The 27,232-nt window shown below is 40.5% G+C and overlaps 2 protein-coding genes across 2 annotated transcripts in view; one reads left to right on the top strand and one right to left on the bottom strand.

The window, feature by feature from the left end:
• The first annotated feature begins 602 nt into the window (after positions 1–602).
• LOC104070043 (sodium/potassium/calcium exchanger 1) lies at positions 603–15,961 on the top strand. Its single transcript, XM_009572279.1, has 9 exons — positions 603–1,588; positions 3,352–3,414; positions 4,452–4,560; positions 10,388–10,474; positions 12,337–12,440; positions 13,104–13,304; positions 13,682–13,771; positions 14,636–14,802; positions 15,528–15,961. The coding sequence occupies exons 1-9, from the start codon at positions 665–667 to the stop codon at positions 15,775–15,777; spliced, it is 1,995 nt and encodes a 664-aa protein (XP_009570574.1). The 5' UTR covers positions 603–664; the 3' UTR covers positions 15,778–15,961.
• A 4,791-nt stretch (positions 15,962–20,752) lies between these two features.
• The window catches only part of DENND4A (DENN/MADD domain containing 4A), a 38,557-nt gene continuing 32,077 nt past the window's right edge, over positions 20,753–27,232 (bottom strand). The window contains exons 22-31 of the mRNA XM_009572278.1: positions 26,959–27,142; positions 25,729–25,823; positions 24,507–24,682; positions 24,255–24,401; positions 23,590–23,800; positions 23,087–23,341; positions 22,439–22,556; positions 21,576–21,738; positions 21,114–21,178; positions 20,753–20,889 (exon numbers count right to left, since the gene is read on the bottom strand). Of these exons, the coding sequence (XP_009570573.1) occupies positions 20,753–20,889; positions 21,114–21,178; positions 21,576–21,738; positions 22,439–22,556; positions 23,087–23,341; positions 23,590–23,800; positions 24,255–24,401; positions 24,507–24,682; positions 25,729–25,823; positions 26,959–27,142 (1,551 nt within the window). The remainder of the gene's footprint in view (positions 20,890–21,113; positions 21,179–21,575; positions 21,739–22,438; positions 22,557–23,086; positions 23,342–23,589; positions 23,801–24,254; positions 24,402–24,506; positions 24,683–25,728; positions 25,824–26,958; positions 27,143–27,232) is intronic.

The raw sequence follows: 27,232 nt of genomic DNA, 5'->3' as shown, positions 1-27,232 counted from the left end.
GCAGCATAGCTGGGAACTATCAAGTACATTTCATCCTCCTGTTGATGTTACTGAGGTGAATAACTGGTCTGTTAGGAGGGAGGGTTTAACAGCATGATCTTGTCTTCAGAGCATCATCTTTTCTAGCAATTTAAACTAGGTTCCTTGACAGAAGCCGTATCATCTCCTCCTGCAGAACACTGACTCAATTGTTAATATTACAGATTAACAACTGGACTCAAGTAAAAACACAAGCCTTAATAGCTCCTGGATGTGAGCATTAGGTGGAATCAGAATTCAGCTCAGATTGGACTGTCTCAGCCAACTCCTCTCTATTAAGCCAAACCTTTGATTATTAGTCAGCATAGCCTACAGTCATAAAAAAAAAAGAAAGGACTGAAACCTGACTCTAGATCTGCCTTTACTCATTTAAGTCCATTTCTTTTCATTGAAAAATAGAAAAGCAGTCTGTGAAGTGATGTTACCCACATGGTGGGAAGTTGCGGTACTTTATTTTTTACATCAGATTTTCTTTTGCAGGATTCTACACTTTGTGTCATGCAGTTTCACTCCTGATGCTTAAGATCAGCTGGAAACTCCAATGGTGGCTATAAGTGCAAACTGCTGATCAAGAGAAGTCTTCAGTGGCTTCTGGACACGGCTCTGATTTTTGAACCTTTAGGAAATGCATTTACCACGGAGAAGGCGGCTACAACGGAACCGGATCTTTTTCTTCCTTGCCATAGTGTTGGTCCTCTCTCTCTATCAGCTCCAGTTCAGCCCCTCTGCCCTTCCAGCACCACACACAGCACCCCAACCCACGGACCCTGTCAAAGTGACTTCTAGGGACCTCTCCAGCAACAAGACTGCCGTAACAGGCAATGTCACAGCAGCACCCAAAATAAGGCACTGTGTATATGTGGATCCTGAGCCAACTGTGCCCATCACTACATCAGTGGATACAACACCACAGCAAGAAAATGTCAGTGAAAGCTACCCAGATGAAAAGCCACCATACGAGTCCAAAGGAGAATATCCCCAGGACCTATTCAGTGTGGAAGAACGCAGGCAAGGGTGGGTTGTACTTCACATCTTTGGCATGATATATGTATTTGTGGCCTTGGCCATAGTGTGTGATGAGTATTTTGTCCCTGCTTTGGGAGTGATCACAGAGAAGTTGCAGATCTCTGAAGATGTGGCTGGAGCCACCTTCATGGCAGCAGGTGGATCCGCACCAGAACTCTTCACCTCCCTCATAGGTGTCTTCATCTCACACAGCAATGTGGGCATCGGTACCATTGTGGGCTCAGCAGTGTTTAATATCCTCTTTGTCATTGGCACCTGTGCCCTCTTCTCAAGGGAGATACTCCACCTGACATGGTGGCCCTTATTTAGAGACATCTCATTCTACATTGTAGACTTACTGATGCTCATCCTGTTTTTCCTAGACAGTGTCATTGATTGGTGGGAAAGCCTCCTTTTACTGACTGCTTATGCCACATATGTATTCACTATGAAACAGAACGTGTACCTAGAACAATGGGTGAAGCAGGAGCTGAACAAGAAGCTAAATGCTGTGCAGGCAGCATCAGCAGAGCATATACGGAAGGTTGGTGTCCTTATTGTTCAGAGGGCAAGTTGGAAATAATTCGTTCTAGCGTAAACCACAAAGAAAAACTGCATCTCCTTCACAAAGTGCATATTCAAACAAAACCTCAGAATACAGGTACTGGTCAATAATTGTGGTTATAAAATGAGGGAAAGCAATCTAGACAGAGATTCTAAGAAATTAGAGAACACCACTAAAAGGGAGTACCCTTGCAATTACTAAAGTTGCTGTCAATTACCTACTTTCAAAGCCATGCGTGGGATTTTGCTCACCCGGTTGTTGTAAAGCGGTTTCAGAAAAACCACTTGCAGGAACACATTGTTAGTCTGGGAACGTGATTGGACAACTCTGTGTTAAAAAGAGGAAAGAAGGCTTCCAGTAAGAGGTGCTGTCCAAGCCTCTTGCAGATGAGAGATGTTGGAGGAAAATCTCTTTTCCCATTCGAAGCTGGGTGTGTTGCTGGGATGCTGTGCTATCACTTGTCACCCAATCTGCGGCACAGAAGGGGATCTGGCAGCCTTTAGCAACCACTGCCACCTCTCCCAATCAGCGTTTGGCAACGAGATCGAAATGCCCAAATCCCATTTCCGTGCACTGACCACAGCTGTGTGTGCTCAGAGATGATTCTGTATGCCGCTGGTGCTCAGACAGGGAGGTTTGTGGCTGTAACTACATGCTCCAGATTTGAGACCAGGGCCCTTCACTCATTATCTTTCGAAGGAAGTGTTGACTGCTTACACAAAGACGGTATGTGAAGGTGTCCCAGAGCCAACTACCCTTTCAGACTAGCAGATCTGGCCAGGACATGGTCTTGAGAACACTTGGGGTTTTGTCTTCTTGAGCGTGCCTGCCCACTTCTTCCTCCTCTGTCCCTCCCCAACTCTCCTACTGCCTCTTTGTCCTCTTGACCTGTGCTACTGCCAACTGTCGAGCAGAGACCATTAGATTTCAAATTGTCCTCTGGCATTGGCATGCTTTACTAGTCAGATGTGTGTCACTGGCACTCAAGCATGCTTTGCCCCTTCTGGTCTCGGCACTCCACATAATTTAAGGAAAGAAAGGTGAGGATAGTTGAAGTGGTGCAGAATCGAGAAAGTGCTTTTGTTTTCTCCTCCTGGTCTGTCTTTCAGCCAGGGCTTGAGGCTGGGCGTCCTGAAAGCTCATGTGTTGTATTCCAGTGGGATACACGTGCAAGATACTGCAGCTATACACATACGTCACTGTGGACATCACCAATCATCACAAATTGAGTCCAACCCTTCAGATTGAAGGAAAAAAACTCTGCACTTTAAGTTTACAGAGAACTCTCACTAGCGTATAGTAGCATGACAGAGAGCTGCTGGACCTAATCCTTGGGAAAAATAAATTACCTATATGGAAAGTAATGTTGATCACTGGAAAAAAATACCCCTTTGTACCTTCACTCTGCCTCTGCTGGAAAATGTCAGGATACAGATGTTTGGGGATGAAGTCTGAGGCTGCCTGTATCTACAGGAATCAGATGGTAGCGGCCATTTGGGTCCACCTCCACGTACCTGCATCATCACTGAGGACCTGTAGGTAGAATCTTGTTTCTCTTGGAGGCCACATGGTTTTAACGAGAGCACATAGCTGCAGCTGTTTCAGTAGCATCCATGCATAGTCATTTATATTAGCTGTCTCGCTTTCTCACAGGCAGTAGCCTGAGGAGCTATCATTATATCCTGAAAAAGCAGGGGAAGCAGTAGTGGTGTTCAATCATTTTTGTTCTTGCTTGCATGCAGAAAAGCAGTGGGGCAGTTGCAGATGATGGAACACAGACGCCAGCAGATGGGAGGAAGCTGCAGGTAAGGCTAAGCAACTTTACAGGGATCCAAAGTCATTGTATTTTGAACCCCTCCCCATGTCAGGTCGTGACTAAAGGTGTCAACTTCTGTGTTAAGGAACCTGGACCAAATCCTACTTTGTGCAAAGAACCAGCCACGCTTGGCACAATATCCACAGCTTACTTAAGGGAACACTGGGCTGAGTTGTGTCCTCAAAGGAATTTTTATAAAAATTAAGAGACAGCTCAGGCTTCCCAAGCGGATTTGACTAGCAGAGTGGTATTCATTCTATGCTTTAAACAGGTGTAGAGAAATTCAGAGCATGACTTTTCTTACCTGCTTTCATGGCCAGTTTTCCTCCTGAGCTCCCAGAGCAGAGGCTGGCAGGGTCTGTCCTTCCCCATAGCGAATACTGAAGAGCTCATTCTTCTGCTCATGGTTAAATTGCTGACCCTTTGTCTTCCCCATGGCTGGCCAGCATGGAGAGGCCTATCTGATGTAGTGGCTGCAATGTACGTAAAATAACAGGTATTAGCTTCCTCATATGCATGCCACTTGTCCCTCTATGCACCTAACGTACCTGTAGTAATTAATGTTCAGTCAAAAGCTCATTAGGATTCTGGTGTTGACTATAAGAACAGAGCACCAGAGCTTTTGAGTTAAGTCAGGACACTTGGCATGACTGTAGCATTACCTTTTAACAACATATCAATCTACACAGATATTAACAAGTTTATGACTAAAAGCACTGCATACTTTGATTATTATAATTCATAATAACATCGTATTGATGCTGAGTCCGTGCGAGCCCATTGTATTTATCTGAGGACAGGCTGGCCTGCTATCTCAAGAGTATGTCTCTTGCTGTGAACAGTCGATACTGACAGCCATCCTGTGAACTTGAATGCAGAGGCTGTTTAAAATCCATGCTGAGGCTGCTCCTTGAGTTGGAGAGATCAGCCTCCATATAAATGCATCCCCAGGGCAGAGGCGAGCCATCGGTGGAGATGTTTTTAGGAGGAAACTGCTATTGACTGCTGCATTGTACCTTTCCATAGCCTGCATCAGCCTTACAGCGAGGCAGCAGCTCAGCCTCCCTACACAACTCTCAAATGCGCAGCACCATCTTCCAACTCATGATCCACACCCTGGACCCCCTGACAGAAGGTGAGTGAATGCTCCACATCTGAGGGACTTGGGTTTGCAGCCCTGAGCGCAGAGCAGTTTAACTGGGAATACAGCGTTTTTATGTTGGGGTGTTGGGGATCATTCTTGAAATGCGGCTCTGAGTATCACAGGTAATGTTACGTGGGGGGAGTTCTGCAACGGTGGGACGTACCCCTTCTGATAGCATGGCTAGCAAGGACAAACACCTCACATTTTGGCCCTGCCATATCTACTTTGTCTGTGCCAAACTGGTTACTGCTGTGGTGGCAGCTGCTGCTTGAGGGAGGATGAGGGCATGCGGAGCAGCTGCTGTTTCTGGGGTCCCTGCGAGCAGTGGCGGTCACTGCAGTCCCCCATCTTCTGCTGACCTTCTGACAGCAGGAGCAACAAACATGAGTTACAGGCTTCCTCCATCTCATAGCACGTCACATCTTCCTTCCTCTTCTTAGCTCACTGCAGCCTTGGAACAGCAGCATTCAATGCTGACTACATTTTCGAGAAAGAGCTGCTCATCAGTCTCATTTATAATGGGAAAATGAACACGGGGAGAACTCACTACCTATACACCTCCCCAGCTGTACACACACAGCCCCTCACAAGGCATAAACCTGAAGAAGAGGAAAAAGAAGTTAAAACCCTTGAAGAATTATCATTTTGACAGTGGTTAAAATCCCAGCTGAGATCTAAAACACACAGCAGGTTCCAATTATGATGGTTAAGCCAATCCGTATGTGATTTAGACCAACACTGAGCATCTCTAAACCCCACCTGCAACACTGCAGTATCATCACTGCCATGGTAAACTGTACCCACAGCACTTTGCAGGCAATGGGCCAACTCCCCGTGGCCAAGGGCTGAGCAGCTCAGGACTAAGACACCTTCTTTTAAACTGCCCAGGGTGCAGAGAAGCCACATCTCCAGACAGACCCAGGGTCTTTGTACACAAACTTTTAATGTGCTGCTTTGTATCAACTTTAATCCAAACACAGTGTGGAAGTTCACTTTCCAAGAAATGGTGAAGCATGTTAAAAAAAGACTTTTTTTTTAGATTTTCTTTCCTAGCTCAGCACATGTCCCACCCCTCCACTGTCCTACTTGTTCTAAAGAGATTATCTGTTGTCCATTCAAAGAGAGATTGAAGCTAAGCAGATCAACACCTCTCGTGTCTATCACAGAGGTTACAAAAAGGACTCTCCGGATCAAAATCCCAGCTGCACAAACTGATCGAGGGAACAAAGGAGGCTTGATAAGGACAGCAAGACAGATAAGAGTCCACTTTGATAGATTTTAGTGAAAGCACCCATTATGTTATTGTAGCCTAACAAGCGCCAGACTCACCAGGGTTTGCTCTACTGCCCTTGCCTCCTGCCCCCCAAAAGGTGGTATAAACAGTACAAAGATAAGAACAAAAACTTACAAGAGGACATGCCGTTGCCTTTAGCATCAGAAAGTGCCAGACCTGATGGACTGCTGCCCCTCAGAGACCCACCAGCACCTTCTTATCCTTCCTGCACCTCTAAATGTCTTTGTGCAGCATCTGCCCACCCCAGGCCAGCACACACTTGGCTTTATGGTCCAGGCTGGTGTCCTGGTAAAACCCTAGGACCTCAGCCGGAGTTGTGGGGGCCCGAGGATGCCAGCCCAGGCCAAGGAGAGTGCTCCAGTGCTGCCCCAGCTAGCTCAGCCCAAAATACACTGCCGGGGGGTTTCAATGCAGTTGTAAGCCACTGGCCTTGCTAAAGAGGCTGTATTACCAGGACTGGTGAATATTGAATAAATGGGACTGGGGGGGAGTGGTTTGGATCTTCTCTGAAAGACAGCTTCCCTTCTCATTTCAGCCAGGCAGAATTTGAGTTACTGTCTCTGTATGCGGCAGCCACTAGATGGGAGTGTGACCATATGTACTTAAGCAAATCTAATACAACAGGGACGATGCGAGGATGGGCTACAGCCTCTCCAAAAGGTTGTTATTTCTTAGACCCTTTACTATAATAATGCCACTGAATTAAGGGCAAAGCCTCTGCCCCAGGTACATGCCTGTTCCACTCAACACTGCTAGACCAGAGACAGCTCCTTAGAAAAGATAATGATAAAGCAAGTTACTGATACTACAACAGCACAGCACTCAAAATCAAGCAGCCAGGTCCTGTGTATCTAGTAGGAGACACTCCTTACCCTGATAAATTCATACCTAAAGAAAAGGGACTTTGGAGAAAAGGAATCATTTATAAACAGACTGAGAAACAGAAGTGCCTTGAGGATCTTGGCCAAAAAGATGAAGTGACTTCCCCAGGATGACTCTGAAAAAGGATTTGAACCCGAAAGGCATATCAAGACTGCAAGCTCAGCCTTTGTGTTAATAGTACTGCAGCCCTTTGGTACCCTCAGGACAGCTGGGTGCCTAGTTCCCACTGATCACTGACAAAGTCCTTCTCTTTGCAGAGTGTGCAGCACACTCTGTACTGGACACATTTCTGTAATTAGGTTGCAACATAAAAGATGATCCCAAAGCAATTTATCTTTCCTCAAGGGTGCTTGTTCCTTCTTGCCAATGCCTGTAGCATCAGCACTTAGAGGCTATGGTAAAGAACACTCTACAAAAGAAAAAGGTTGCAATTCCTAACTTAACCTACTGAAATTAGGGTCTCTGTAGGGTTTCCTTCTTTCTGCTGCAGTTGCATTTTATTTGGGCAGCACAGAAGCAGTTTCAGGGCAGCAAGAGTCCAAAATGTGGAAAAACTGCCAACACTGAGCCTTCAAAACCAAGTTCCAGAGGCAAAAGTCTTAGAAATAAAGAAGAAGTCTGAAATACAGACTTTGTTTCACTGTTCCTAATGCAACACCCCTTGTGTGAAGAAAAAAAAAAATCTCATTTCAACAGTGGATTAAGTTCAGAATGTTTATTTTTTCTTTTTGTATTAGAAAGGGATCATTACTTCAGTCCTTTTCTCTATCTACAGGAGGCTAGGTGTTTTACTTCAGAAATTCTAACATTTACATTGCACCCTGAATTATATTTTTTGATAGCACCTTTTATTTTCAAAGTGCCTTTTTTTTAAATAAGGAATTTCTAGCAACTTTGGTCTTTTCCCCACTTTCTCTGGAAGTGTGTAGAAGCAGGACATGAGATCTTTTCAAGATCTTCTGGCTAGACACCAGAGGGAACTGTTGGGAAATTAAAGGGAACAAGGATTTTAGAAAAACTGAGGAACCCTCTCATTTCTGAACCTCCAGTCTTACCATCAGATCATTCTTTAAATTCTAGTCATACAGGGAAGAAGACAGAAGCCTGCTTTTACTTTTGAATGAAGAAAAAGGCTCCAGCAGCAAGGTTGTCAGAGCTGTCTACCCTCAGTATGCCCCAGTTAACAAGCTAATGATTTCGGAAATTAGACCAGAATAGAGCGGCAGGCAGTGTTGCAGACTACAGTTGAGCTGGAAGATTGAAGGCAGCTATAGTTTCTCCTTGCTTCATTAGCATTCAGTCACTTGTTTTAAGAGAATCGTGATGCCAAGGGGTAAAAGGAGTCACAAGATTTTTTTTACGTCTACTTTTAGACAGCAGCATCCCCAAATCCTCCAGGTTCATGCCAAATTTTAAAGAAAAAAGTCCTTCCTGCTGTCACATTAATTATTAGAGCCAAAGAATTAATTAAACATAAAAGCCAAACTCAAGGTAGAAGCTCAGTTGCCACCTTAAGTCCAGCCTGGATGCTGTCAATCCATAGGATAGGACTCTTCCTGAAGAGCATCTCAGGGCCCCTGGACACAGGCATGTCCCGTGTGATGGGCTCTCGGACCAGGGGCCACAGTTACCAGCAGCGAATGCCCCAGGGGACTGCAGTCCTCAGGGCTGCGGAGCACCGGCAGTGCCCTGGCTGCTGAAACGGCCAGCACGCTGCCCTGCTCGGCTAATCCCCAGTGCTAGCAAGGTCTGAGCTGACAGATATCCTTCCTCCCCATGCTGACCTGCAGATCTGGCCAGCTTATAGCCAGCTCTTCCTCCAATCTCAGTCCATCCTGCATGAAATGTGTGTCAGAGGAATTAACACCTTTTTAAATGAGGCTGATTTCATGAGAACTGGATAGTGGCCCAGGCCTAATCTGTTTATCCTGACAGAGAGATGCTCACAGGCTCTGCTCGGGTCGGTGCTCACAGCCTGCAGCCTAGGTGAGGGCAGGAAGCCAGGAGCTTGAATTTATATAATCTCTTTCAGGCTGAGCCTGACCGCCCTGACCCTGCTGACAGAAGCTTTTGCAACAGCTTCTGGGAAAAGCTGAACAGAAAGATGCGTTGCCCAGAGGTTAGAGGAGACTGGGAGCAAAAAGTCACCTCTTCATTGCCTTGCACTGAGGGGTATGCTTGTGCTTAGCGTCAGTAGAGGGGGAACGAAGCAAAGTGCTTCACATCCCTTCTAGTAGGCTTCAATGTTGACAAGGAGCATGGAAGAGTCAGGCTCTTTAGTCCCAGCCAGCCTTTCAAAGGAGAAGAGCTCATTGTTTCATCTCCGTCCAGCCATTCCAGTGTTCCCAGTTGGTAAAAAATGTTTCTGTCAGACGGTAACAGGAATCACACCAGAACAGGACTCATCCCCAGAAGCCTTAATGTCTGAGCCAGTCCCAGTTATTGGGCATATACCAGAGTCTACTGATTTTCATGAGGTTCAGCTCAGAATGGTAGATCTGCCTGCATGGCTCAGAGCCTCAGACCTGCTATTTCTATTAACGCAGTGTCACGGTGATGAATAAAGTGGCAGAGCCCTGCCCTTGAGGCAAATGACAACAGCACGCTCTGGTTGCACAGTCAACAGTACAGTAGATTAAATCAGTGTCATAAAACTTTCAGAGGAAATTAATTTACAGCCTCGCACACAAGCCAAGCATAGCATGGCCAATTTCTTATGGCTACTGTCCATGTGCAAACCCTGTAACCCTCAGCTTAGTCATTGGGTAGGCAGCTCAACAGAGGATATAGATTAGAGCAAAATAAGGCTTTTCTTTGAGCCAATGACTTGCTCACTTTCAATGAGAGTAAGAGTTAAGATATTTGAGCACAACACCTACCTATGGAGACACACACACACACACAGAGTTTCACAGTTCACTGTAGAACAATAATACAGCAACTCAGCTAAGCAGAGTGCGGTTTACGCTGGAAGAAGTTCTCAGCAGTCCCAGAAATATAGGACTGGACACTACACTGGTGAAGATGAGCTCTTGGGCAGCCTGGACCATGTTGAACCTGGATACCAGGAATTTAGAACAATTCCAGTAGAGGAGACACTCGCGTATACTTAGAGAAATCAATCCTTTTCCAGATAACTGGAACATAAAAGGTTTTTATTTTTCCTCACCATCAGGTCGCCAGGCTGCAAGCAGCACACAGCCACATGGCAGAAGGAAAATGTCGTTTTTAGCTTGGACATAATCTAGCCTGAAAAAAATTAGCAGGCCTTTGGGAACAAAATGATATCGCTCTGTTCTTTCTGCATTTGCTTCCTATGAAGTACAGATATCCCCTGTATTACTGAACTATAAAGGATTTATCTTCCCTCTAGATTCTCTTTTAAATATGAAAGTATTGGTTACATGTCAAATTGCAGGCATAATTGCCATAGTACTAAGCATTTAAATATAACAGCTACGATCAGCTAGCTATGATCAAAACCTAGGGCCACAGTCAGAAAGACAGCTCAAGAGTCAGTGTTGACTGCAATCCATGCGAGAGGAAAGGGGTGAGATAGTGTGCGTGTGTTGGGGGGAGGCAGGTAAAGGGGAGCTTTGCATAGCTGGCAGCTGCTGATGAATGCATCCTTCTCATCCACAGCAAAATTTAAAGACAGGGTTGACATCCTGAGCAACATAGCCAAGGCCAAAGTAGAGATTCTGGCTGGACAAGGATCAAAACCAGAAGGTGAGTGCAAGAAGAGTCAGTGCTGTTTGCCTTGTTTTGCACTGCAATCCTTCACCTTCCCAGCACTCAACACCCAAGGGCTGGCAAAGAAACACTATGGTCTAACACAAATTTTCTGTTATTACTGGTCACAGATGGCTGCTATAATAATGCAGCAGAAATCAATCGATATATGCTAACAGTGGGCAATAAAAGCCATCCCCACGGGAATCTAGGAGTGGTTAGTGAGATAGCATCCAAACAGAAAGTGCTACAAGGATGTACTGTAAGTTGCAACCAGAAGGGTGGAAGAGGGAAAACCAGACCATTACAGACAGCAGTTAGGTGCTGCTATGCTGCTGATCTTTGGTAGACCCTGCAAATGAGGTGTTCGTTAAAACAAAATACCTTCATTTTAGCTTGGAAATTTGGCACACTTGCAGAAGAGCACGAAAGATTCCTGCACAGAGAAAAGCCGCGTTGACTTTGTCTATAACAATTCTAAGGGTCTGTGCATCCTCCTTTTTAACAGTTTTTGGTTTTTCTATGTCACTACTGATACACAGGCTTTCCAAGCTAATTCAGAGGCAGCAGCTGGCCTGTGCTACAACGTGGGTCTGTGCTGTCAGTGAGGCTGGAGGTTTTGAAAAACAAGCAAACACCGTTGTGTGGAAGGTCCCACCTCCACAAGCACCCTGCTGCAGTACAGCAGTCACCCGAGCACCTTGCAACATTGAGCCTCACCTATGTGAATGAGACCAAACTTGAGGAAAATACTGTTTAAGAAACGAGTAAATTCTCGGTGCGAGTTATCAACACCACATTGACTTCACTGAACTATGCATTTTCACCTCATGACATGTTCCACAAGCTTTGTTGGTGCATAGATAGAGCTGTGCACATTCCAAAAGCATTATTGCTCTGTCTCCGACTTTGGGCTGAAAGTATCCCAGGGGAACTCTCTTAAGGCCCAGTTTCAGAAATCCCAAATGGCACTCACTGAAAACACACATTTCTGAAAATCTCCCCTCTAGACTTGCTCCCTAGTGCAGTTGTGAGGCACTGTACTGGATCAGCTTACCCTCAGGATAAGATACCCTATAATGCCCCATCCTGGTACAATTCATGGGATAACATGATCCTACTGACTTGGCAGGCTTGACTATATGGAGGGGATCCCTTAACCTAAATTGCAGCAGTCTCAAAAGGGCCCTTGCTGTGACCGAGCAGAGCGCCAGGCACTCCTTCTCACCTCTGCTCTGTGTTATCCATATTTCTACACTATTCTGTACAGAGGTTTCTGTGTTCCTCTTGGCCACGCAGGTTAACACAGGAACAGCACAGAGGACATTGCAGTTGTTTCCTTGTATGTGTCAGCACTTTCCTATTTGCATTTGAATACCTACCAAATGATTAGGGATTGAAGTCTGGCAGCACCTAACAGTCATTTCTCAGAAGCCTCCAAGAACATCAGTTCCCTGGAGAATGCCAAGCTCTACTAGAAAAAAAGGAGAAGCAAAGCTTTACATCCTTTCTGGCTTTTAAGGATGGCTTTAATAAGATATTCAGCATCCGGACTGAAACCAAGAAACACTCATCAGTTGTAGATCAGATAATTAGCATTTCCCTGTTGTTACGCATGTGCCACTTAACAGCAGTTTCAGACAGAAGGTCAGGGTATCATTCTAGATTCTACCTGGCTTTTACTAATCACAATCCACAGAAGACAGAGGGGACAAACAGAAAACCTAAGAATCAGACTGCGTTTAACATGAAATGCCACACATTTTTGTAGGAAGCTCAAACCTCCCTGCTGATCAAGGGGAAGGTGACTACCTGATGCTAACATGACTGAAACCAGTATTCCTTCTTATCGCTTTTAGCAGAAGAGGAAAAGAAGGCACCAAGCACCGTTCAGGTAACTCCTGCCAGTGATTCTGAACCCAGCAAAGATAAAGAGAAGGCAGATGCACCGCAAGATGGGCAGGTATTGAAATAAGTACTATAGGCAATATACGCTCAGTCCAGACCAAACTTCACAGGTACTTTCCTTCTTCCCTCTCTAGAGCTTTGAGATAGGACCTGACCCATTTCCCATAACTGGCAACTATAAATAGACTCTGTGTGTAGTGATGAGATATATTAAGGTGTCAGCTGAAACATTTTGGCTTACAAACACAGATCAGGTCCAAAATATGACACCAACTGACACCGTATAGTATTTTCTCCTCAAATGACTCCTCTGAGGTCAGAGGACTACGCCAACATAAGGGAAGATACGAGTATCTCCCTGTCCTGTGTTCACCAGTATATTTGTTTTGTTTCCTGAATCCCTCCTTTCAATTGATGCAATTTGACTGTTCTGATGAGGAAAGGTTTTTCAAGGACAGGCAGTAAATTTTTCATGTGTGTCAAAACCCCGTCTAAAAGTTGGTTCTAGTTAATGGCTACAAGTTAGTTAACACAACATACAGGCACTGAGACAAGGTTTGCCTGGATTTTGTCCCACAACACCAAGATGTGGGATGTGGCTGCCCTCAGCCATGTTACAAATGTGACCTCTGCCAAGGCAAGGCCACGGTGAATAAATGCTGTGCAGCTCCTTCTAGTGTGAAACCAGACTGGCTTTTTTCTTCTTCCTGATCTACAGCCCTCTTCAGACAGCGATACCTCAGAAGACAGCAGCTCTGAGAGTGACGAAGACAGTGATGAAGACAGCACAGATGATGATGAAAACGACGAGCCATTATCTCTTGAATGGCCAGAAACTAGGAAAAAACAAGCAATTTACCTTTTCCTCTTTCCCATTGTCTTCCCTCTCTGGAGCACTATACCTGATGTCAGAAACCCCGTAAGAATCTATCTTCCTTCTGTTACTGGATTCATTAACTGAACTATAGATTTCCTCTTGGCAAGAGTCCCCAGTTCTATTTTTCCATGTCTAGAGTCTTTGCACACTTGAAGTGCTGTTAATGCTGCAGGGAGTGGGACAGGAGCCCCAGCTGCAGCACAGCATAGTTCCAGAGACTTAATTTAATAAACCACAAAAGACTAGCAACTATTGGTCACCTAATTAAGCTGATAAAAAATAAATACAATTACAGAGACCAGGGTCCAAGTTAAAGCAATTGATTGCAGTGAAGTGTTTCAGGTGAATAATTTTCATTGGGGATTGTTAACTTTCCTGAAAATTCTCCATGTTTTTCTTTTCAAACTTGCTTTTAACAGGACTCAAAAAAATTCTTTGTCATCACGTTTTTTGGATCCATCATCTGGATTGCTATATTCTCTTACCTCATGGTGTGGTGGGCTCACCAGGTGAGGGGTTTATTTTCTCTCTGCAAACAAGACCATTTCAGAACAAGTAGATAGAAAGAGAGGGAACAGTGTCACTGTGACATTTTATCCAATGAATTACAGCTGCAGTCATCCATCAAACAGTAGAAACTTTGTTTTGTAAGAACCCAAAAGGGAATTTTCAATTTCATTCTTTTTGATTTGACAGTGTCTCATTCTTTTTCGAGAGCTTCCAAGGGAATTTGTGCATCAGTGAAAGGAAAAGTGCCATCAAGATTTATCTTAATACAGCCTTTTCATTGATGAATGCTTCTGTGCAGAACATAATTATCCCTTACCTAATTAAAATTCTAGGAAAATACAGGTTCTGATTCTGGAAGCTGCTAAATGATCTCAACCCCCTTTGCCTTAATGTTCACCTGGTATTCTGGGAAATACTACTTCGCATCTTGTAGAATCAGACCCACAATTTGTATTTAGTGATACACTGCACATTCACAGTATAGTGGATCAAGCCATAAATCCAAAGACTGTCATTTCCCAAAGCTCTCGGATTATACAGAGCTGATGTTAAATTTGGAGAGGGAAAGGCAGAAGGCATCCAGAAGAGGTGAACTTAGGACAGAAGAGTTGCGCTGTACCTGACTTGACCTTGCTTAGTCTTGGCAACACTGTGATCAGATGCCCTACGCTATAAAGCAAATCTGAGATCAACATACACTAGGAAATTCAATTTTTTATCCTATAAAGCAGAAAAATGCTACCATGTTTAAGGTGATTCAGAATACTTTAACTTAAATACGGCATAAAACCTAAAAGACTGCACAAAGCAATTAAATTCCATGTCCCAAAACTAACTGCCCTACCTGACTTTGTGTTTATTAGGTTGGTGAAACAATTGGGATATCAGAGGAAATTATGGGGTTAACCATACTGGCAGCAGGAACATCAATCCCTGACCTTATCACCAGTGTCATTGTTGCACGGAAAGGCTTAGGTGACATGGCTGTCTCCAGCTCCGTAGGCAGCAATATCTTCGACATCACTGTTGGGTGAGTATTAGTTCAATGCTAAAAGATGCATTTCTTCTGAAATACAAAGCAAGCTGTTTTATTCCAAACAGGGTCTTAATTAATTTCATTTTAGCTGTAATTAAATGAAGGGCAGCTGGACAACCAGTTACTTTTTTTTTTTAAAAAACCTAACTTAGTCAGGAAAGATTTTTATAACTTAGTGCAGCAGAATGAACATTAAGTTGCATAGTTCAGGTCATTGTTCTGCAGCTTAAAATAATGGTATGTAGCTCAAAACAGAAGCACCACCATCTTCACCTAATTCTGAATCAACAGAAAATTAGTGCTTTTTTCAAGGCAAAAATGCAGCATTCATTTGGCTAACATCAAAGATTTACAGACAGGATACTTACCCAGTCACTCAGACATTCAGATCCTATGCAGTCAAGACTCGGTATCTGTGCCTGTATCTTTCATCAATAAAGCATCAGGGCTTACTTCTTTATTATAGCATGCTAAGACACTTAATTCAGAGGTACTATTTTAAAGACCCTTTTAGATTCTTGGATTGCATTATGATAGTGCAAGTATTATCCAAATGCAATTTTTGACACGAACAACATCAATTTTAGATTTATGCTGAGTTATACTGAATGCAATCATGCATTTTTTTTCTGTAACGGTTTGGAAAAATTGCTTAGTTATGATGCAGAAAATGAACTGCCTTAAAACATTTATTTCAATCACTTTTCCTTTACTTGCAGTTTGCCAGTTCCTTGGTTCCTTTATTCTGTCTTCAATGGCCTCGGTCCAGTTGCAGTCAGTAGCAATGGTTTGTTTTGTGCAATTGTTCTCCTTTTTCTCATGCTCCTATTTGTGATTATCTCAATCGCTGTATGTAAATGGAAAATGAACAAACTACTGGGGCTCACTATGTTTGCTCTTTACTTTGTGTTTTTGATCATCAGTGTGATGTTAGAAGACAAGATAATATCCTGCCCAGTATCTGTATGACATTTGGACACTTCAAGATGAATGTAAGCATACATCAAAATCAAAAGGGGTTTAAGGTAGCAATTGTTCTACTGAAAAAGCAACCAGAATTATAACAAACTTACTGAGAATAAAATATCTTTAACATACTAAAAAAAAAAAAAATCTCAAGTCATATGTCAGCCTCTACTATTTTTCTTTAGGATCAGAAAAGATCAGATAATAAAGTGACCAATATCAGATAACATACATGTTTAGGCATTCATGGAAAGGCTGATATGATATAGATCCATGAAGTTTTCAGTATGGCTGATCCCCTCAAGTTAATGGAGCTGATTTTCAGCACAGAATATTTACTCATTATAGAAATATTTTCAGGAACACACTCTAAATTACTTAGTGAACAACTCAAACTCACCAAAATCAATGAATTTTTCTTCAGTGGGAACAGAATCAGACCTCTACAGCTTGCCTTTACAGAACTACTCTGCTTAAAATCATTGTGTGGGCTCACATTCTGCATCTCAGAAGTGAACTCCCTCAAACTGCATATAAGCAACGAGCACAGCGGTTCCCGAGGTTTGTGCTGCAGCTAGTTTGCCATGACTTCCCTATGCAGAGGTAGTTTTCATCCTTTTGGTGAATGCCACTATAAAGCATCAACAACTGGTACTCTACAGGTACCTCCAGGAAAGTGTACACAGAACATGTGATGCACTGCAGAGGAAATGCTTTTTGCTGGCCCTCTTAAGACTGTGGGAAATGTAATACTAAGGTTTTCAAGGAAAAAGCAAGGCAGTAAGAGTTATTTCTGCATGCAGAAGAAGACAGGATTTGAGAGTTGCAGAGAAATCCTGAAAGCTATCCATATGGCTCCTTTTAAATCTGTATCTGATCTTGCAATACAATCCCTAAAACTTATAGTAAATGCTACCATACAAGTGTGATGTCATATGGATTTACATCTTGCTGTAACAAGACTGAATGGATCTGGGGTTAGAATACCACGTTACCACTAATAAAAAGTAAAACCAGGAATCAGAAATACTACAACAAGCAATTGAACTGCTTGAGTTTTGTTTTCATCCTCACACTAATCTCTGACATTTACAGATTATTGTATCCAGCACTAATTCTTCTTGTTAGCACTGTCTTCTACATAACCACTATGAAAAAATGCCACTGACATCAACTATCAACAAACCTGAAAGGTTTATTGTTAACAACGCCTCATGTGAGCAAACAACGTAGTTAAGAGTTGCAGACATTTCTGTCATTCTAATCCATCTAATAAAATGTTAATGAAAATAACCAGAAAGATTTTAAGCTTTTTATTGACTCACTGTAAAACTTTTTTTGGATGAGACAGAAAAAAACTGAACATGTGAACACTGACTTGCATATTTTAAAGGAACTACAAACGAAAGCAAACATCCAACATACTGTTTTTTGGTAAATAAAATTTAAACATTACATATTTACAAATCTACAACCATTCATTTAAAAAGTGCTGCTTGCAGACTAACAAAGTACCATTTTTAAATCCCAGTGAGATAATATCCAGAAATACCCCTCTCTCATTACTATTTGCATCTCCCATTTGTTACACAAAGATTTTACATGCAGGAATTTTCTCTTTCTTGGGGTACAAATAATTTAATTTGCCAGTGGAAGTCTAATTCATCAGGCTGTAATTTACCAACAGCAAACCTTCTCAAAATGGGAAACTGTTAGCAGTGTCAGAGAAACAGCACAAGTTCTATTCACATTTCAGTATTTCATCTCCAATAATTATTCCAGTGGAACCATAAGTAAAGCAAAATATATATTGCACTGCAAATGTAAAACCTTTGTTTAAGGTTTTTGACATAAGCATTATTTAGTACACAAAAGAGAAAATTCAGTTCATACAAAATTTTAAATTGAAAATATGTCTCAAATATTTTATTTATCCATCTTTGCGGTATTGGAAAATATACTCAAATTGCTTTTCTAATAAAGGATAGTGAGATTTGAAAACTGTTTCAACATTGAATTGTATGATGCTTAAAAGTTATCCACCTCAGGACCTACATTTTGAACATTGACTTGAATGAGGAAAATTTCCCACGTAAAGTATATCACTATTCCAACTATATTTTATTATAGTATTTCTACAGTGGACTGACTTGCAACAGACTTTATAAAACAATTCATTAAGTATAATGATTTCACTTGATGAACTACTACATGATATAGCAATTTAAAAGCACACCCAAATAAACATTAGCAATGCTTCAGGAGTGCCACTCTGAGGATGCAAGAACACAGTAAGATTGTTTGTCTGAAGGATGCATATACAGTCCTTTTCATAGCACAGTATTTACTCTCCTGGTAATACTGGCAGGACTGTTGATATTTGAATGAAGTGGCAACTTTTTGGCTTTATAAGTCTGAAGACAGTTGGAAGTTCTTACAACTAAGCTGGGACTGGAATGGAGAAAGTGGGCCACTTAATACAAGCGCTGCATCTATTCCTGTGCTAGCACACACAGTTTGCAGTGTTATGTCCTAGTAAGTGAGAGGTGGTTAGAGACCAGGCTCAGTCGCTTCTGCCAGACTAAAATAGGAAGTGTGAAGCTTGCTTCATAGCTCAGTACCTCTAACACACCACGGCAGCTCTGGAAAAAGCACTTGCCCTCCTTCATGGCTTGAAGGTCCTGTAAAACAGTGGCTGCCCCAAGTGGTAAATGACATGGGAAACAGAACTGCAAAGAGCTAGGAACATTATCTATACACAGCACAAACATGGATGAGTTTATATACACAGCAACTACTGTATGCAACTTTTACTTAGTAAATACAGTGTACCTACTGTACAGAGTAGAGCATACATGCACACTAATAGGTACTTACAGTGAATATGTTAAAAAATAACCTGCTGTTTTTCACGATAGTTCAGAAGAATGAAGGGGGTATGTATCCACCCTACACTGATACACTGTTTACCATCTACCTGGGTGAAAAAAGTAGCTATATTTCATGCATGAGGAATACTTTACAAGCGTGGCAGTATAAAAGAGAGCATCGCAAATTGTTAAAATAAATTAAATGTGAAAAATGTTGCTAGCTCCACCTCAGGGTGGGGGGATACTTTCAAAAAAGGGTCAGCTACATAATTAGCAGCAAATTAGAGAAGAGGTATTACGCAATGAAAGCTGTATCCAGCAAGACTGCATCTTGCAGTTATCATCAGCACATACCTGCAGCTCTACAAATTTTAAATCCTTTCTCCTTAGGGCAGCATCTTCTTACTATTTTACAGAGGTCTGGGAGGAGGTTACATAGAGCTTCATAGCAGCATTACTTCTCATTTAAGCCTCTAAGGGGCTCACTATTTCATTTAATAAAGTAAACGTGAGCTTTAAAGTTTATCTCCTTTCTGCCTAACTAAATATTGCTGTATTATTACACTTGCAAACTAAAGAGATTTTTAAAAATATCTGCTGGTCGGCAGACCAAAATATAAAATCTAATGTAACAGCTGAATATTTAGAAGTATTATAAGAGCAACAAATAAAAGAAATTAGAATTGGAAAACCATTAAGATTACTTAAATTAAAGCTATTTGTTAAAGCATGGTTTAATTTGACAACCAGTTACTATACAATTCAATGTCAGGGTGTTTTATACAATTCAATGTCTCTTTTCCCACCTCCATACAAGACTTCTGATATTTTCTCTGTAGCCTACCTTCTGGCAAGGAGTTGCTATGTGACTGAGACCACAGAACATTTTTTTAAATCTCCAGAACATGAAAACATGAGTCAAAAGCCATGACTCCACCACAAGGACTGACATAGCGTTTTTCTTCACAGAAAAAAAAAGAAGTTGTTTTGCCTGTGAAATAGAGACCGAACATTCCAAGTACATTTAACTATGCACAATACGCCCTAATAAGTTACATTCCCTATATATTCCCTGTAGCAAGTTTGCTGTATCTACTTTAGTTAAAAGCTTTGGATTAGCATTATGTATGTGCCATATTTAGTGTGTTTCAAAGACAGCCACCAAGACACTGCACACTGCATGTTTATGAAGAATTTCTTGCAGGCTATCATTTGCTTTGTATTACATCTGTAATGAAGTCACATTAACAAATGCCAACAGCTGAGATGTACTGATTCCATAACAATCTGTAGGACTCTTCAATAGGCTTTCTCTTTACTAGGGAGTGGGGAGTGAAGGGAACAGGAGAGGAAGAGGAGATTTCTACAGAAGTCAGTGTGTTCATTAGTAGAGTTTTACAGAAGTTTACCATACCTTCCTTCTGATTGCTGTGGTAACAGATTTTCCATATGTGCATGAGACAAATGCTGTATCTAGAGTACTGTCTAGGTGAAGGTTAATGTTTTCTATTCTGCTTTAAAAACAAATCACTCTTCAAAAAGTAACTGGACAAGTTACTATAAATAGCAGTGTACTGCAAAAAAAATAAGCACTGTATTGCTTATGCAGCAAGTCCATTTAAAATTCACTCCAGTAATTTAAAAAAATTAAAAAAATATCAACTTACTATAAACAATTTAAAATATGTATAATACAACTTTGTATGCTCTTCATAACATCATGAATATTCTATGTAAACAATAGATTTTGAAGAATTTACTTCGCTCACATTAGTTTCAGTGCATTGTTTCTGTCCACCTGTTGTTTAATTTTTTTTAAGAAGGGAACTGTATATGTTGTCCCAAGTTAAAGAATGGATTTTGTTTAGAATCTTCCTTTCTACACATTGATTTGCAGAAAGGACAAGGGACAGGGAAATAATATTTGGCCCATTTTTCACTCTGTCCATTTCCACAACTGTAGACAGGCCTAGTTTTTCCAAGGCCTTCTGCCATAGTACATTCGTACATACGTTCCTAAACACTGAAGACTGAGATGTTCCTTGTGACTGAAGTGGTTATTTTACACAGGTATACATCATAGATATCACCTCTTTATCTAGGTATATTTAAAGATATGGTTCTCCAAAAATCTTTCTGCATTCCATCACTCCAGTACTTGGTGGCCTATCACAGTTATGAGTATTCTTCACTTGATTAGCTGTGAGACGATCATAGGCCATTTTGTACTCTCTGTCAAAAGCATCTGCAGAAATAGAAAAACAACTGCTATATACCATGCTCAAAAACACAACCCAAATGCAATGACAGCTAGTACGCTTATCAGCAGAAAATAACTATAAAGTCCTTTTATTCAGCATTTATCATTGAATGACATACATCTAATCTACAGATTCTTTTTTTGAAGCTGAAAAACTAGTTTGCATACATTCATCATCTATGTTTATCTGAATAATTTATAAAACTTACCTATATCAATGTTATCTCTTCCTAGGGCAACAAGTGAAAGAAATAGTATTTCTCTGTAAAGACTCCTGAAATTGTAAAAAGAAATGTCAATTTATATACTGCAACAATATACCACAAACCAAGCTATATTAAAAATAGATTGAAGCATTTAAAGATAACTTATTTTTAAAAAGTGGCATTTTGAATGTGATTTCCCATCATTCAGAGTCAAGAAGAAAGAGGTGGCTGAAAGAGGAGAGGAAGAGGAAAAAGTGAAAAATAGTTTCTCCTTTTTTTTCTAAAATAAGTTTGTGAAAGTTATCACGAAAAGAAGAATATTTACTAAACTGAGTGATAAATTTGAGAACACTGCTGAAAAACAGTGCTTTTTTTCTTTAAAAAACACACTATGAAAATATATTTCATATTACAAGCCTTATTGTTGTCCAACCTTGCTCCAGTTAGGCATGTTCGCATTCTTACCTCTGTCTTTTAATATGTGGCCATTTGTTCAATCTTTCCAATATTTGACTCATTGGTCCGTACACATCATTCATCTTAATGCTTTTCACCATACTTCTCAAGAGCTCCTGATTAAAGGAGTCGTCATCTTTTTGCAATAAATGGACCATTGGGTACTTCTGGGCTGAAAAACATTAGAAATGCTGTAAGAATAAATATATTCTTTGTGTAGCAAGTAGAAAGCTACTAAAAAAAGGTGGGAGGCTACACAAGCTGTGAAAACGTTGACATGTATGTAGTGAACAAAGAACAATAAACATCCAGTCAAAATAATATCAACATAAGGAAACAAAAAGCACATAAGAGAAAACTCAACAGCTGTAATGGATCATGAGCTATTTTCAGGCATATGATCCAACACTGGCAACAAAATTCTTAGTAAGCAAAGTCTAAAAATAAGAGAAGAAGCTAAGTGGATGAACTGTCAATGTAAGTTCAACGTATCACTGAAACATATTCCCTCTTATTTCTCCCTTCCCAATGAACAAAAAGCCACTGGAGATACTGGTCAATGATTTGAAACAGATATGTGAGAAAACTAAATTTGTTCAAGCAGTTAACTGCCAAACATACAACCACCCTCCCTCCCTCCCAAAACAAGTCACACAAACTTAGAATAGCAACACCAAACTTAACACTCACTCTCAAACAAAAGAGTGCGATTTTGACCTGAAAAACAAAAAGTAGTATGATCAAAAATCAGTTATGTATCTGGCGTGAACTATCCACAAAGACATCTTTTTTTCAAAACACATTCTTCAGTTGCTCAAAGTGAAGATTGTTCTTTAAAAAAACCACCAAAACCCACAAGAAACAGAGCTTACTCTGAGCATTCCACAAAATATACAGAGGCTGCCTTGGATCCTGATGCAATTTCATATTGTCCCATAGCATCTGAATAAGAACATATTTACTGTCCTCTGACATACAATTTCGCGGAATCTGAATAGGAGAATGCATACATAAAGATATTTTATTACAAAGTCATGACAAAGGACTTCTGTATTTAAAATATATCTTGACATCTATAGGCCTCATGGTAAAAAGCTTTAATATTAAAACTGCTGTAAAACCAGAGAAAGCTAAATCTGAACAGGATGTCAGTGACATAGCAAATGAGTATTTTTGTGTATCTTCCTACAGTCCTAAAATTATAACTTCCTCCTTCTTCTACTGTTTAACTAGTCATCAAACTGCAACAAAACCAACGAGAAACCTTTCTTCTTTGTAACTGAGGATCACAAATTACAGTGTGACTAGTAAGAGCTAAACACTTACCCTACACAAATAATGCTGAGCCCAAGTTCGAGTTACACATATTTTCCCCTCAGTTTACACATTCTTTACCAATTCAGGACTGGGCCCAGCACATTGTAAGACACATTTCTAAGAGCTACTGAATTATTTAATGATTTCCTATATGGGAAAACAAGCATTTCTTAAATGTCAATATTTCTTATCTAATTCTGTACCTTGGAGTTCTTATTACAGTGCTCAGAAGAAAGTATTAATCCTGGTAAGTTGCTGGGCAAGTCCAAGCGTCTGAAATACCACACCAAATTCCAGAACACAATAGGATGATGATCTACAAAGTCCGCCACTGTTATTGCATGATCCCCTTCATTTTCAAGTAAGCTCTCAAGCTCTTTCCATACCACTAGAGGACTGAGATAAGGAACCGTTATAGGATCAGGACTAGGTAAGCGCCATTCTAGGCCCAAGGAATCCTATGGCAAAAAAGAAAAAAATGCCATTAGTTGGAATGTAACTATCTTTACAAAGTCTTATGAATGCTTTTGTTCCCTATGAGACACACCAACATCTAAAAGCTACAACTAATATTAGTTTAAATAATAAAACTTAATATTTCTCATAATTTGGGATGGTTAATTCTGTTCTCCTAATTCATGCTGTTTCATACTTCTCTAATCTATCGCACACTTAAAATGACATTTAAGGTAGAAAAACTACACACTGTTGGTCCTTGCAAAGTAGCAGGCAGGCTACCAGTAGGAATGATATGGCTGATCTTCTGGTTTTCCTTCTCATCTTCTTCCAATGGACCAAAAGTACTGATACTCCTTGCTACAGGGTGACTTGTACATTCTGACCCAGAGGTATTTTGTCTTCTTCCTGAGGGGATCTGGATACTTCTGGCACAAATATTGTCATACTGCTTAGATTTGCTAGGGGAAAAAAATAAAATTAAGAATCTCAGCTTTTTGTTTTACTCTGAGTGCTCAAACATATACACAGACACAGACAGAAATAAACTGGAAACAATCGACCTGACACCTCAAATTCTATCTTGCCAGCCACCACCCTCATTCATGCTACAGTGCAAGTTTTATGCCCCCTTGCACTGATAAGGAACACAAGCATCCTAAAAGAGTTCATAAGATTTGCAGAATTACAGATGCCTACATGAATTTTTATATTAGGGATGAAATGGTAAACACCATGCTGAAAAAGCATGATGTGGTCAACTCAGAGGTTAAGGGAGGGGCAGCCAGGAGATCCTCTCTCAAATCAAGTTCTCCTCTTCAGACAGTACCTTATTAAATTTATTTCTGTTGATGAGGAATACACGCACATCCACAGAGAACCTGAGTAATTTCTATGCAGAAAATGCAGGTTTACCTATTTGAATTTATATCCTCTTGAACAGACATTAGAGATGTAGCAAGGCCAACAGTAGCTGCAGTGTTACAGGACTTGCCACTCTGATTTGCAAAAAGTGATGGGAACTGCATGTTTTCTGTAGAAGGGCTGGTCTTCAGAAAATAACTGCAGGGAAAGCAAAAGCTTAATATTATCTAAAAAAACCCAAACAAAAAACACTTTACAATTATAAGTATTCAAAATAGAGGAAAATTCAAATAATGTTATTACCGTCCAGGTCGCCGAAGATCTCTAATTTCTATGCTTAAAAAAGGCAGAAATAAATTGCCACAGAAAGGACACGTGGTATTGAGATTTGAGTCATCTGCTGTCCAACCTGCCATGATTTCTTCATCATGAACCAAACAGTCACAAGTTCGACATCGTGAACAGCTTGAGATGAGGACCTACATACAGCAGATAACAGAACTCTACTATAACACATTCTCAAAACCACTCTTCTTTTACAAAGCAGTTAAAACTGTAGCCAAAATCTTTGCTCTTAGATGAATACTACTCACCACTTGCATACAAGTTCAGCTACATATCTGTTCCCAGGCTTTAGGTTGGAACATTTGGATTTAAACTTATGTATTTCAGAACAACTATTAAATCTTAAATGCAAACTGCATTAGCAGACATTGATATGGTAAATGACTGGATTGAGCATTGTCTGAAAAATTTATTAAGTGGAGGTCTTTGTTCTATTGTAGCAAGTAGACTGGGATCTGGAACTATGCTTGTGAAATAAATACACTTTAGCTAAGTGGGTTAGGTGATCCTTTTATGGCTACCCAGAGTAAAACCAGCCAGTTATTCAATCATATTTTTATTAACAATAACATGGCATTTGTAATCTGTTTGCAAACATAATAGTACAGGAATATTTATGCAGCTACATAAATTGTTCTTAGAATTTAAACACTCTTCTGTAGCAACTGCCAGTATAATAGAAATGAGGGGGGGTAAGGGGGGAAGATTAAAATAACCAGTCATTAATCCTCATCCACTGAAACAAAAAAAAAAAAAAAGAAAAAGAAAAAGAAAGAAGAGCCACCCAAAATGAGTTTAACAGTGAAAAGCAAAATGATCTTACTAGAAGCTACAATAAGAAGTATAGTTTTCTATTCTGTATTTTTAAATGTATAGTGCTATTTAAGACTTGGTATTTTCACTTTAAACAAATTTAGCTGCACAACGGATTTAGATGCCTGAATTCAATGGCATCCAATTCTTAAACTCTTGAGAGTTTAAGGACCAAAAGATGTGACTGCAATAAAGACACTTCTAGAGCAGGATTTGAAATGAATCCTACTCTGTTACTGAAATATTTATCTATCCTTCAGCGGATTAGTTTTAAGCTTTGAACTTTTTAACAGAGATTCAGATAGCATTTATATTTAAAGACATATGCTTTTAGCGTATCAATTAAAATCAATACATTATCCTGTACCTCCATAGCGTAGTTCTGAAACACACTGGTACTACTTGTACTGCAAGAAGATATCAACTCTGATTTGTCAGGTAAAGGGAACTTTGAAAGAGAACCTATTAACAGAAGAAACCCAAAGTATTAGTTATTCAGAATATACATTTTTAGTCAAACAATACTACAGTTATAAAATGTGTGATAGAAGATGCAACAAATCAGATAGACAGAAAGAAACGTGAAGCTGGAGTGTGAGGCTGCCATCTGCCCAGTACCAACAACGGCAAAAATAAAATCTACCAACATAGAATTTCCATATGTTCAGTTTTCTTCTTTTACAACAGTTGGTAGCTTGGAAACAAATTTTACAGATTAAGTAATTCATACCCACACTTTCTATCTGGACAAAAACTAGGGAAGCATAAGAGGTGCTGCTCGTGACTGCAGATATCGATGGCCCTTCTCTTCGCCTCACTAAACGAGCCAGGCTCCCCGCAGCCTCAGAACGCCCCAGTCCCCTGGCCATGATGGCAGCCTCCACTGCCCCTCTCCAGGTCCTCCACATCCCACAAACTAGGGAGCCAAATTGGGGCATACTCTCCTAGGTGCTAAGTGGAGGGATCTAAGTAGACAGATTCATCCTGATTCTGCTTAACACACTCTATAATGACAATAATACAGAAATTGATAAAACAGTCACTACCAATTATCCAGTGCAGATTAGGGGAAAAAAAAACCCCACAAAGTCTGTCTGATAATCAGCTTCCACAGTGGCATATAGAAAGTGATAATTTTCTGAAAATTTTATTTACTACTTTTAGAAAACAAAACCAAACTAATAAAGTTACCTTTTCAAAGTTTTTATAGATGTTTTCTGGAGCTGTACAGCTTACACGAGTAAGATGATTACATGAATACTGAAGGATCTAAAGGGTGTCTTATTTGCATAGCTGTAGCATCCAGAAGCTTATTCAGGGACAGGATGTTACTGTGCAAGTTATTCCACAAGAAAGAACACCCAAAACAAGGTTCTACAATAAAAATATCCATAGGTATGGACATATGTGTATGAGCAATAGCATGCAGGTAGGAAAAGAAAAATTTACTGCTTCCACAAAAAGGACTAACAACTAGGATGATCTCAAACTGAGAATTATAAAGAACAACTTCTAAAACTTGAATATTTTTATTCAGATCAATGAATGCAATGCAAAAGCTGTCTCTTACCACATTGGTCAAATTGTTTTGATGAGCCATCATGGGAAGCTGAGCTTTCTAGGCTTGTCCTGCTGAGGCCAATTCCCTTAATTTCTGATGTGGTATTCTCCTGAGGAGAAGCACTTTCAAAATCATTGCAGACATCTTCATCAGTTAGAGAAGTAGATTCTGAGTCCAAAGCTCCAAGAGATGAAACACTTGCTCGGTCTGAATTTTGATCCTGAGAGAAGAAAACAAATTCCACTGAGAAAAGGAAAGCAAAAATGTTTCTGAAAATAAGAGGCAGCCTTCTCTGTCTCAGTAAATTCAA

Source organism: Fulmarus glacialis, unplaced genomic scaffold (assembly GCF_000690835.1).
Source record: "Fulmarus glacialis isolate BGI_N327 unplaced genomic scaffold, ASM69083v1 scaffold41372, whole genome shotgun sequence".
NCBI classification, from domain to species: domain Eukaryota; kingdom Metazoa; phylum Chordata; class Aves; order Procellariiformes; family Procellariidae; genus Fulmarus; species Fulmarus glacialis.
This window is presented reverse-complemented; position numbering and strand designations above follow the sequence as displayed.

Coding starts and splice junctions, on each gene's coding strand:
- LOC104070043 (XM_009572279.1), top strand. CDS start 665: ATGCATTTACCACGGAGAAGGCGGCTACAACGGAACCGGATCTTTTTC. Junction 12,441..13,103: donor ATGCACCGCAAGATGGGCAG/GTATTGAAATAA, acceptor CCTGATCTACAG/CCCTCTTCAGACAGCGATAC. Junction 13,305..13,681: donor TACCTGATGTCAGAAACCCC/GTAAGAATCTAT, acceptor TGCTTTTAACAG/GACTCAAAAAAATTCTTTGT.